Genomic DNA, 9,686 nt, shown 5'->3' on the forward strand with positions numbered 1-9,686 from the left:
AGGAGGGACTGGCCAAGGCTGCGAGCTAGATGTAGATCCTTGTGATATACTGGCAGTTTGGTTTGGTTCGGTGCCTACGGATATTGCTCAACCCACTATAAGCGGGATCAGCCATGAATCCGGCGGCAGTAGGTAAGAAGGGAAGAATACTTAAGTCGAATTTCGTAATTGAAAGAATGACTAACTGGCAATATCCCAACGCTGTATGTGCCTTCTGGCTAGGCTTTATCGTGTTGTTGTGAAAAATAGTGGTGCATAGCCACTGCAGGAGATTGACCACGAATCAGGTAGTTAAAAGAAACGGACAAAAAGAAAGGAAATTGCAAGTTAGAAATTGGCATTTCAAATTAAAAGGTCTAGTGTGGGGCGGGAAGCTGAAAAAAAAAGAAATCAACACTGATCTGAGAACATAAAAATTGAGAATATTGTTGCTTGAAACATCTATTTTTGTCGTTTCTTTCTGTCTCTGTCTCTCTTCTCATAGCAGTCTGGCTTCTTCCAATTTCTTTTTCTCTCATCCTCTAATCGTTTCACACGGTTAATTCAAAGGCACGCAAATACGCTTTCCTTACGGCGCCTTATATCCGACCTGCACATTGTAAGCTCGTCGTCGTCATCATAATCTCCTTATCGTCTTCAAATAATAATTTCATTTAGCTATCTCCTGCCGCCCGATTCTCGGCCTATCTCACTTATTGGATGGGAGCCATGACAGAGGATAATATTAATAATAATAATAATAATAATAATAATAATAATAATAATAATAATAATAATAATAATAATAATAATAATAATAATCAAGTGAGCTGTACCTGCTCAGAAGAGGCGCCTAAGGTTACACTGCAGTAGCGATGAGAAAGAAAAAGAATGGAGCCGCATGAAGCTGTTGCCACCAGCGCTAAGTCCGGAGAAACTCAACAGAAACACAGCGACTTTAACCACGGATTCGCTTCTGCGCCGCCCGCGCCACCCCCTCTGAACTTCAGGCCACGCTGGCTTTCCAAAAGCGAGCAGGGTCTTGTTCCCGCCAAGCCTGCTCCCACCTCGAAGCCGGCACCGCTGCCTGTTCGTCACGACGTCCCAAAGGTGCACCAGGAAACCCCGATTGCAATGGCCACACGCAGCGCCGACCAGGTACAAGCGAGGCCCCAAGGCATCTCGCTCGCACTGCCACGCCGTGACGGCAACGTCATCCTTAAAGACGTTGCTGGAGAGCAACGCGAGGCGAATCAAGAGCTGCCAGCGGATAAAGGAAAGCCGAAGCTGAAGCCTGAGCAGAGCTACTTTGCCTTAACAAAGGGACCGTTTCGCACACAGGTGAGAAGGCTGGTTATTGACAGTAATAATTTTATTAACACATTATGTAAGTGCAATTACAAAAATCAGGTTCAAATATGGCATCACAGTGGCTACAAGGCACAAAAACAGGTAGAAACCTAAGACACGTTTCAAAATGATGTAGATAACAAAATATAACGTCCATACTCATTCCACATATAATTCCTCTAAGTTTTTGCGATTATCGCGTATACATTCACAAGAGGTAATTTCGGAGGCCACAACATTAAATATGTCGGAAACGTAAGAGGCTAAAGTATATTCACCAAATGCGGTACGAGCTTGAGGAACTGAAAAAAAGAAAAACGGGTGTTTGACGTAAAGGACGGCAAAACACAGTGGGGACTTTTAAGTGTATCGGTCCAGAAATGTTTGAGCAGCACTGTTTGAACAACAAGTAATAATAAATTCGGCAATCTCAACATCTGAAAACGGTTCACGTTTTGTGGCCTGCAAATGTCAGAAGTAACACTTTCTTGAAGGGGCCCAGAACCACACCTCGAGCTTGGTGAAATAACATCGCGGGTATCATACGGTGCTGTGAATATCTCAGTCATGTTTTGCCGTCGTACGCGTTGCATGGAGCTCGCAAGCGGATCGCGAAGTCACCTTTCTCTCAAACGCTCTCTTTCTTCAACAGAAGGCTGTGTCCTCGCTCTCTTCTGGACGCTTTATTTCGTCATCTGATGCTTTATTTTGTCATTCTCTTGGCTGCTCTCTTAGCTGTCTTAGCTGCTAAATCAAGTAGCTGCTGTTGTGCGAGCGCTTCGCCGCACGAATAAGGGCATTGACTTAATTTCGGGAAGGTTTGAATTGTGAATGCGGTACGCCATCACTACGCGTACAACCGCAGCGTTGTCATGGTACGTTTTTCTTTGCTAGAGGTTAATATCACACTGCTCATCCAGGGTTTTAACGCGCTGTGGTTGCTCAGTGGCTATGCTGCCGGGCTGCTGGGCACGAGGTCGCGGGATCGAATCCCGGCCACGGCGGCTGCATTTCGATGGGGGCGAAATGTGAAAACTCCCGTGTGCTTAGGTGCACGTTAAAGAACCCGAGGTGGTCGATGTTTCCGGAGTCCTGCACTATGGCGTGCCTCATAATGAAAAAGTGGTTTTGGCACGTAAAACCCCATAATATAACTCAGCCAGGGTTTATTGGAGTGGCGTTGGCGAACGAAAACTTTCCTTTCACTGGATTTGTCAATAATGTCCATCGAAAACTGAGTGTAAAATTTGGACCCAGCGGTGGTTTCCAGCACACTTGGACTAGTCGAACAAGGCGACAAGTTTATCAGATGTAGCAGTATCGATAACAAAATTGCAAGCGTTGGGTATAGAACATGACGAAGAAAGAAAGCGCAGCTGACAAGCGTTAAAATAGTGGCCAGCAACTTTTTGCTGTAACACTGCACCGTGAACTGAAGCAATCTGGGGGCGGATGTTGAAGTGACAGATGGATGAGTTCAGTAAATTATGCAGAAGCAATTCTTCGCTAATTGAAATGTGAATAATACTTTCAAGGCCGTATTTTGCAACGATATCCGAACAATCACATTTCAAGGGTACCATGGAATTAAGAATATGGGTACTAAATGGGTAATATGGGTAAATCGCCTACTAAAGATACGTTCGAATCTAACGTCGTCCTCTGAAAATGAGCCTTCAGCCTATTCAGAAACGAGGTCAGGTAATATGTAGATGGTGTATTTATTGCCATAAGTGAAATATGGCTCAGCTGGTTTTCAATCTTCAGTGGGAGAGATTCCACGCTAGAAAAATTAGTCGCTACATGCTCCACAATCCAAATATCTTGAACAAAAATTGCAATTCCTCTTTGAGCGCTTCGAGTGAAAAAAAGAAAAGGAAAGGAATTCCGGAAGAGTGAGAAGGTCTGTTTCAACGGAGGATATATCTTTTTAGGCAAGAATAAAAAACGTGCAATTTATGTAACGTGCTGTCAACGTAAGACAATAGGCATCCCAGTGCTTTCGTAAACAAGATATTAACAGGAATTGTGGTAACTGCAGTTGCAAAGGCAAAATAACGATCAAATGCTTGAAAGTAAACCAAACTTTCGCCCACGGCCATGAGGTACCATTCAAAACTGATCTCGGCAGTGAATGACAGGGTGTTATGAACGGTTACTTTAAGCGCACAAGATCATTCCCATGGTTCACACGGATCAAAGCAGCCTCCTCCTTCTTTGCAAAAACGTTTCTGTCTTTGGTCCACACATATTTATAATTACTTTCTTTTCCCTTCTTCAAGGCAAGCCAGAACAGCTGCCTGTTTGCTGCTGTTAGGTTATCATTAAAGAAAGAAACACCCTCGGATCTTTATTTCATTTGCATAAGTTCTTGAGTTCATGATAGCAAGCTATCCAAGTTTCCTTCACGGATATGGACCTAAATTATATGTGAGTGATGCGTGCCGCGTGTGCCTGTGGGAGGGCCACCCTGACGCACATCCTATGGGATTGCACCAAGTTCCCCAATGAGGCTTCGACAAGTACGACGATTCCGCCGTGATTCGCTGCTGCGGCGGAATGCTACGACCACGAAAGCCAAACCTGGGCCGTCCAGCATGTCTCGGCGGCTCTTGAAAGGCAAAGGGCGAGCGAAACCGACGGAACGCTGCCCCTCAGGGCGACCGACCGCGGGAGTTACACGCGCTGGAGTTGAGTAGAGACCACCCGCTGAGAAGACGTCAGGGCCCGCGTCACGGCGCCATTTAGTCATGGTGTCATTCTGCAGGCGACTACATGAAGTTGTCTCTCTCTCTCTCACGGATATGGAGGCAAACGTAACCACTGGAACGTCGGCTCTTTTTCTCGGTAATCGATGGATGGTAAGAACGTCTCAGCTGTCGAAGTTATTGATGTTCAATTCTTAGACATGATTCGCTGCAACAGCGCGCAAGCTCTCATCACGTGTAACACGAAGGCCACTAATTTCTAGGTTTTGGACGGGTGGTTATTGTTCCTGTTTCTTCATTTCAGCTTTCAAAGTTTGGACCTCAGTCTCCTGCTCTTGCAGTTTGAGCGCTCGAGACAAAGTCTCCGAAATGGCGTGTTTAACTTCTTTTTCACTTGCTTCTATCCTAACGAGATATTCATTATATTTAGATGACATTAATGTAATAGAACTCTGTATCTCTCTCATGGAAGACTGGAGCCTGTCGACAGTTGACGTCCACCCCCAAAAGATGATCGGTTTTAGCTGGAAGCGGTACTAGAGAATTGAGATCAAGTTTAAGGGAAAAGAGACCGCCAAGATTTTTATTTGTACCTCCTATCTGGTATTGCACAGCTTCAAGTTCACCTGTAGCAGATGAGTATGCAGTCGCGGGCCGCTTTCTTTCCTTGTCGAGAATGACGACACTTCCACACGTCACGTTTAGTTGAACCCATCGAGATAAACTTTGATATTGAAATTCCATAACAGGATGAGTCCGAATGAAAAGTATTTTTACATTCTTTGCAACAAATGGAACGGCCGTCATCAGGAATACGATCAGATCAATTTGCACAGGAAGACGATGGCATAGCGCAGCCATGAAAAGATAAACAAACCGAAATACAAAAAATACCAAGTCCTCTGGGGCAGTCGGTGTCACGTAGAGATCAAACAGTGAAATTAAGAGCCTTAGCTCACCTGGGCAGTGACAAACGTCATGCCGTGGCAAAGAATCGCCCCGACTGCGGAAGATTGGGAATCTGTCCGGGCCTTTAAAGGCAACGCTGAGACAAACAGCAGCCCTCTTGTGTACTGGCTAGCCGATGGAAAGGTGGCTTTGGTTGTGCGGGTTTGATACCGCCTTATGAAAGTCTTGCGGTCATCGCTCTAGGATGCTAACAGATGATCACTTAACTAACCGGGCTGCACGACGCATGCTCTTTGTCCGCATTCCCCTGTGGTGCCTGGGCAGAGAGAAAAGTCAGGCTGTATTAAAGAATTGCCGTTGACTGCCAATAAAAAAATACTAATAATAATAGCAGTGAGTGTTTACATTTCCCGTCCACGTTGTGAGCGGGCCGGCAGAAGCAGGGCGTACAGGATGGCACGAATAATTCAGAGAAAAATTCAACAGAAGTTGAATTTAGAGAAACCAAATCCAAACTCATTCAGAAGATAGGACAAAAAAAGAAAAGAAATACTACTCGTGTGTCTTCTGCTATACAGAAATCAGAGTTCTCTTGTGAATAGGATTTTTTTTTTCGGCAGCACTCGAGGTGCTTCCTGCGGTGTACTTAGGTGACCGAGCAATCCACTTTGAGCTTCGCGTGACATGACGTCGGTGGTCGGAGAGATATAGATGTTAGTATAGACGAAATTAACTGGCGCACGTGCGGTAGTGTCAACGTCTGACCGCCGCTGCACGAGCGAAAATGCCAACACAACTATTCGAGAAAACAAAGTACAAAAGCGAACATTTCGTTTAACAAACAGTTTTCACAGTGACATGGTGCCCAGCAGCCTGCTTATCAGCAGATGCGTGCAGCGTATCAAGTTTATAGCTCTACAGCCTCGCATTGACTTCTTATTTATGAACCCGGCACAAGCAGTTCGAGTTCAAAGTCCAGCAGATCCAGACCGGCGCGACCACGTTCACACTTATCGTGTCAAGAAGGTTGGGCTATTCAACCCACCTCTTGCAAACGAGTTAACCGAACTGACGCTCGATCGATCCTACCCGATAGCGGTTACATGAACTCGACAAGTCGTTGTCATTTCGACAAGCTGAATCAACCCGACCATACTAGGCTCACGTAAACATAGATATAGCCTTCGTTTACATAAACCCGAGGCTACAGTGAAGAGTCGGAAATCGATCTCACTGAGGTCGACGTGAGTGTGTTTACATGTACCATATTCGGAAAGGCATAGACAACAGCGATGCGCAGCGTCGAAAGAAGGCGTCACCACGTTGAAAAAGGTCTTCGGCTATTCAACCCACCCCTCGCAGACGAGTTGACCGAACTTATCCCTACACTCCCTTGATCCGACCCGGTATCCATTGCATGAACTTGACGACCGATTTTCATTTCCATAACCCGACGCGAGTGTGAGTAGTGAGAAATCGATCTGACTGGGTGAATTCGTTTACATGTACTATTTTCCGAACGGTATAGGCAACGGCTGTGCGTAGCGCCGAAACGAGACACCACTGCGGTGACGCTGGAAAAAAGGGCTTCCTTTTGCCGCAGTCGTCCGCAACAGCTGAATTTCATGGCTGTTATATTTACATTGATGAGACTGCACTAAGCACTGCTTATCTTCACTTTGTATTCATATGATTCACGCTGCCGGCACATATGAGCGCTGACGTTTCAGTGGTCTGGCGCAAGTCTCAGCGCTGTCTGGTCTCAGCCAACGGTGTTTACATGCGCTCTGCAAATGAATCGGGTGGGTCAACGTACCTTTTCTATTCGTACTGGCTCAACCCTACTCAAGCTTCGCTCAATGCGACCTGGTGGTGTTTACAAGAACTGGGCAGGCCGACTCCAGCCCGACGAAGCGACTTATTCACTTCTGCCGGATTCACCCGAATGTCCTGATAGACGCATTGCATAAAACGCTGAAATGAGAACGCCAACCAATGACGAGGGTGGTATGCCAAGTTGGCCGACATGCTAACGAACAACCCGTGAGAAAGTTCCCTCGACGCGTTCTGCTCTAAAAGTTTGTAGCAGTCGAAACGACATCCGACGCGCGCGCATATTTATGTGTCAGCGCATGTGTTTCGCTATGGCGTGACGTGCGTGTCACGTGATGTAAGGTTCTCAGACCAAATCGCCGGATTTGTTCGCCATGTCAACTCTCTGCATTCTCACAACATGTTGCATAGTCTGCAAATGACATATTGTGGGACTCGTTGCACTGGAATCTACGTATAAGTACCACGCCTTCTTCCTCTGATGGAAAAGTACAGTTCGACATTTTACCGCAACGTGCTGTCTTTGAGCGATGCAACTGAAGAGGCCTCTTCACTAATTTCGAACATCTTGTGTTGTATATGCATGAGCCCAAGATTCGTAAACTATAACGCCTTTTTGTTTTCACTCAACCCCATCGTAATGCTGCCACCTTGGCCGGCAGTCGAGCGTGAGTAACAGTCCACAGTAGCGAACCACTTATAGTTGTTGAAGGAACTGCGGTGAGAGGATCGGGAACTGAGTAACAATTGTGTTAGCAGTGAAGCAGATCATGATGCAAATGCTGCAGGGATAAAACACAGCGCTCATGCAAGACAACAACATCCAAAAAATAAAACTATTTAAACAAGAGCAAGCCAGCTGGCAACTATAACGTCTCTCTCAAAAGCAGAATGAGTGAACTCTACGAAAAGAGCCCCTTGAGGAAGCTCATTTTTCTTTTTGATATTTTTCTTTTTAATATCTTGAATATCGGACACGCGTCCTCGAACTGCCAAGGGTGAACTTTAGCAGTTAAGTCAGTAAGGCAGGTTTCTCAGTGGACAAGAACTGGAAACGTAAAACTGGAAGCGTAAAAATCGACAAAGTTGTCTAGAATTGAAATAAAAAATTCTTTCGTATGATTGCATAGACGAATACTGTCACTGTTCGCTTTCAGACAGAGCCTCGCTCATAATACTTTTCAGCCATTCGAGAAGAATGAAGTGTTTATCTCACCTAACGTGCAGCCGAAACATTACGTTTTTTTGCAAACACAAGTTGTTCGAAATAGTATTTGGATGGTAGAGAGACAGAAAGCATAACCGGTTTCCTCTAAACCATTGCAGGCGATCAACGACGTGAACATTCCGTTCGCGTTACAGAGTGGGGACAACGAGGACGAGGACATGGCGGTGAACGCTTGCGTGGTGACCGCTGCCGTGGTGCTCATCTTCCTCACCATCTTCCTCATCTTCTTCTTGATGAAGTCGAGCCAAAGCTTGACTGCACTCGAGAGGACTACCGCTTCCGACGAGGAGCTGATCAGCCCCCGACCGAGAGGCTTCGAAGCTACGGACTTGCCAGTGAATGCACGGTCAGCAAGCGACCGCTATTCCTCAAGCTCCCGGAAATCGTCACACGAGGTGATGCCAGATGAAGAAGCGGTGGGTGCATTGACAGAATCTGCTGTTTTTTCCGTCGTCACAAACGGGACTAATATCTGAAAACCTGTTTGATGAACATTGACATCTGGACAGCAAATTTTATGGCGTGTCATCACAAATCGATTTGAAACAGTGCCACCAAAGGTGGCCGCCATCAGATCATACCAACGTTTCTTCAATATATACCAACGATACCAACGTACCTTCCCATCAGCAGATTTATAAACTTAAGCGTCAATAAATATCGCATTTCTCACAAACGACCTCCACTGAGTCTGAGTGAAGTATTTTAAGGTCGGTTATAGATTTCACCGCACGTTAGTTCATCAAACTGAAAGCTGGACAAGTTGATGTGGTTCCGTTTGAACAAAAGGACAGCGCGACAAAGAAGGAGACGAATAATGAAACTAGTAAAGGCTCGTAAAGAAACGTGTTTATAGTTTCTTTGCGCGTCTACGTCTTTCTCGCGCTGCCTTTTTGTTAATACGGCTGGTAGGATCCATAGCAGCGTCAAGAATATTATAAAATCTACAGACTCAACGCAGTTAATGAAAGATATGTTAAATCAAGCATATATCTATGCACTGTACAGGTAAATGCGATGCATACAACTGTTTATTTTTTGCTCATTCTGTACAAGGTGGAATCTCATGGATCGTTTGTTCACTATCGTGACCGCTCACAACCTATGTCGAATGCAAATACCAAATCAGGTGGATGCACAGTGTGAGGTGTGCGTTGTACCAGACCCTCATTTACTACTGTTTTCTATGCAAGGCACGGCGCCTGCATTTCAATGGGCAGCCCTCTGCCGCTGAGTTTCACCACTGACTACCGGAGTCGCCAATTTCTGACCCTCCCACTCGTTCTCGAGAGCGGAAGCTTTCAAGAATTTTGAAGCACTGTGCGCCCGTTCATGTCGCATGCTTCATTTTTCTGCGTTAAATTGAGTTATTTCACATCTTACATCGCGAGAAACATAGTTAAAATATACTCACAATTACGTTCATGAACCTGGAAAGATGGTATGTAGAATCACTGGCTGTAAACCATACTTCTTCAGCGAAATTGGAACGCCTCAAATAAAGAACTGCGAATGGACAGAAATATAGAACAAATGGTAGGAGTTTATTTGTCAGTGTGTTACAAAAATGTCTCCTACTACGAAAAAATAATGCCTTGAATGTTGAAAGAAGATTTTGTGCAAGCATGCTTGCAGCAGTGGTTTTCTCGCGCGAGTTTCGTTTTTGGTCTCTGTTGTTT

General features: G+C 45.4%; 1 protein-coding gene across 1 annotated transcript; it reads left to right on the plus strand.

Annotated features, from left to right (window-relative positions):
* Positions 1-865: 865 nt before the first annotated feature.
* On the plus strand, positions 866-8,680 carry LOC135902834 (uncharacterized). Its single transcript, XM_065433100.2, has 2 exons — positions 866-1,320; positions 8,106-8,680. The coding sequence occupies exons 1-2, from the start codon at positions 871-873 to the stop codon at positions 8,481-8,483; spliced, it is 828 nt and encodes a 275-aa protein (XP_065289172.1). The 5' UTR covers positions 866-870; the 3' UTR covers positions 8,484-8,680.
* Positions 8,681-9,686: the final 1,006 nt, after the last annotated feature.

The sequence above is a fragment of the Dermacentor albipictus genome, chromosome 1 (assembly GCF_038994185.2).
Source record: "Dermacentor albipictus isolate Rhodes 1998 colony chromosome 1, USDA_Dalb.pri_finalv2, whole genome shotgun sequence".
NCBI classification, from domain to species: Eukaryota; Metazoa; Arthropoda; class Arachnida; order Ixodida; family Ixodidae; genus Dermacentor; species Dermacentor albipictus.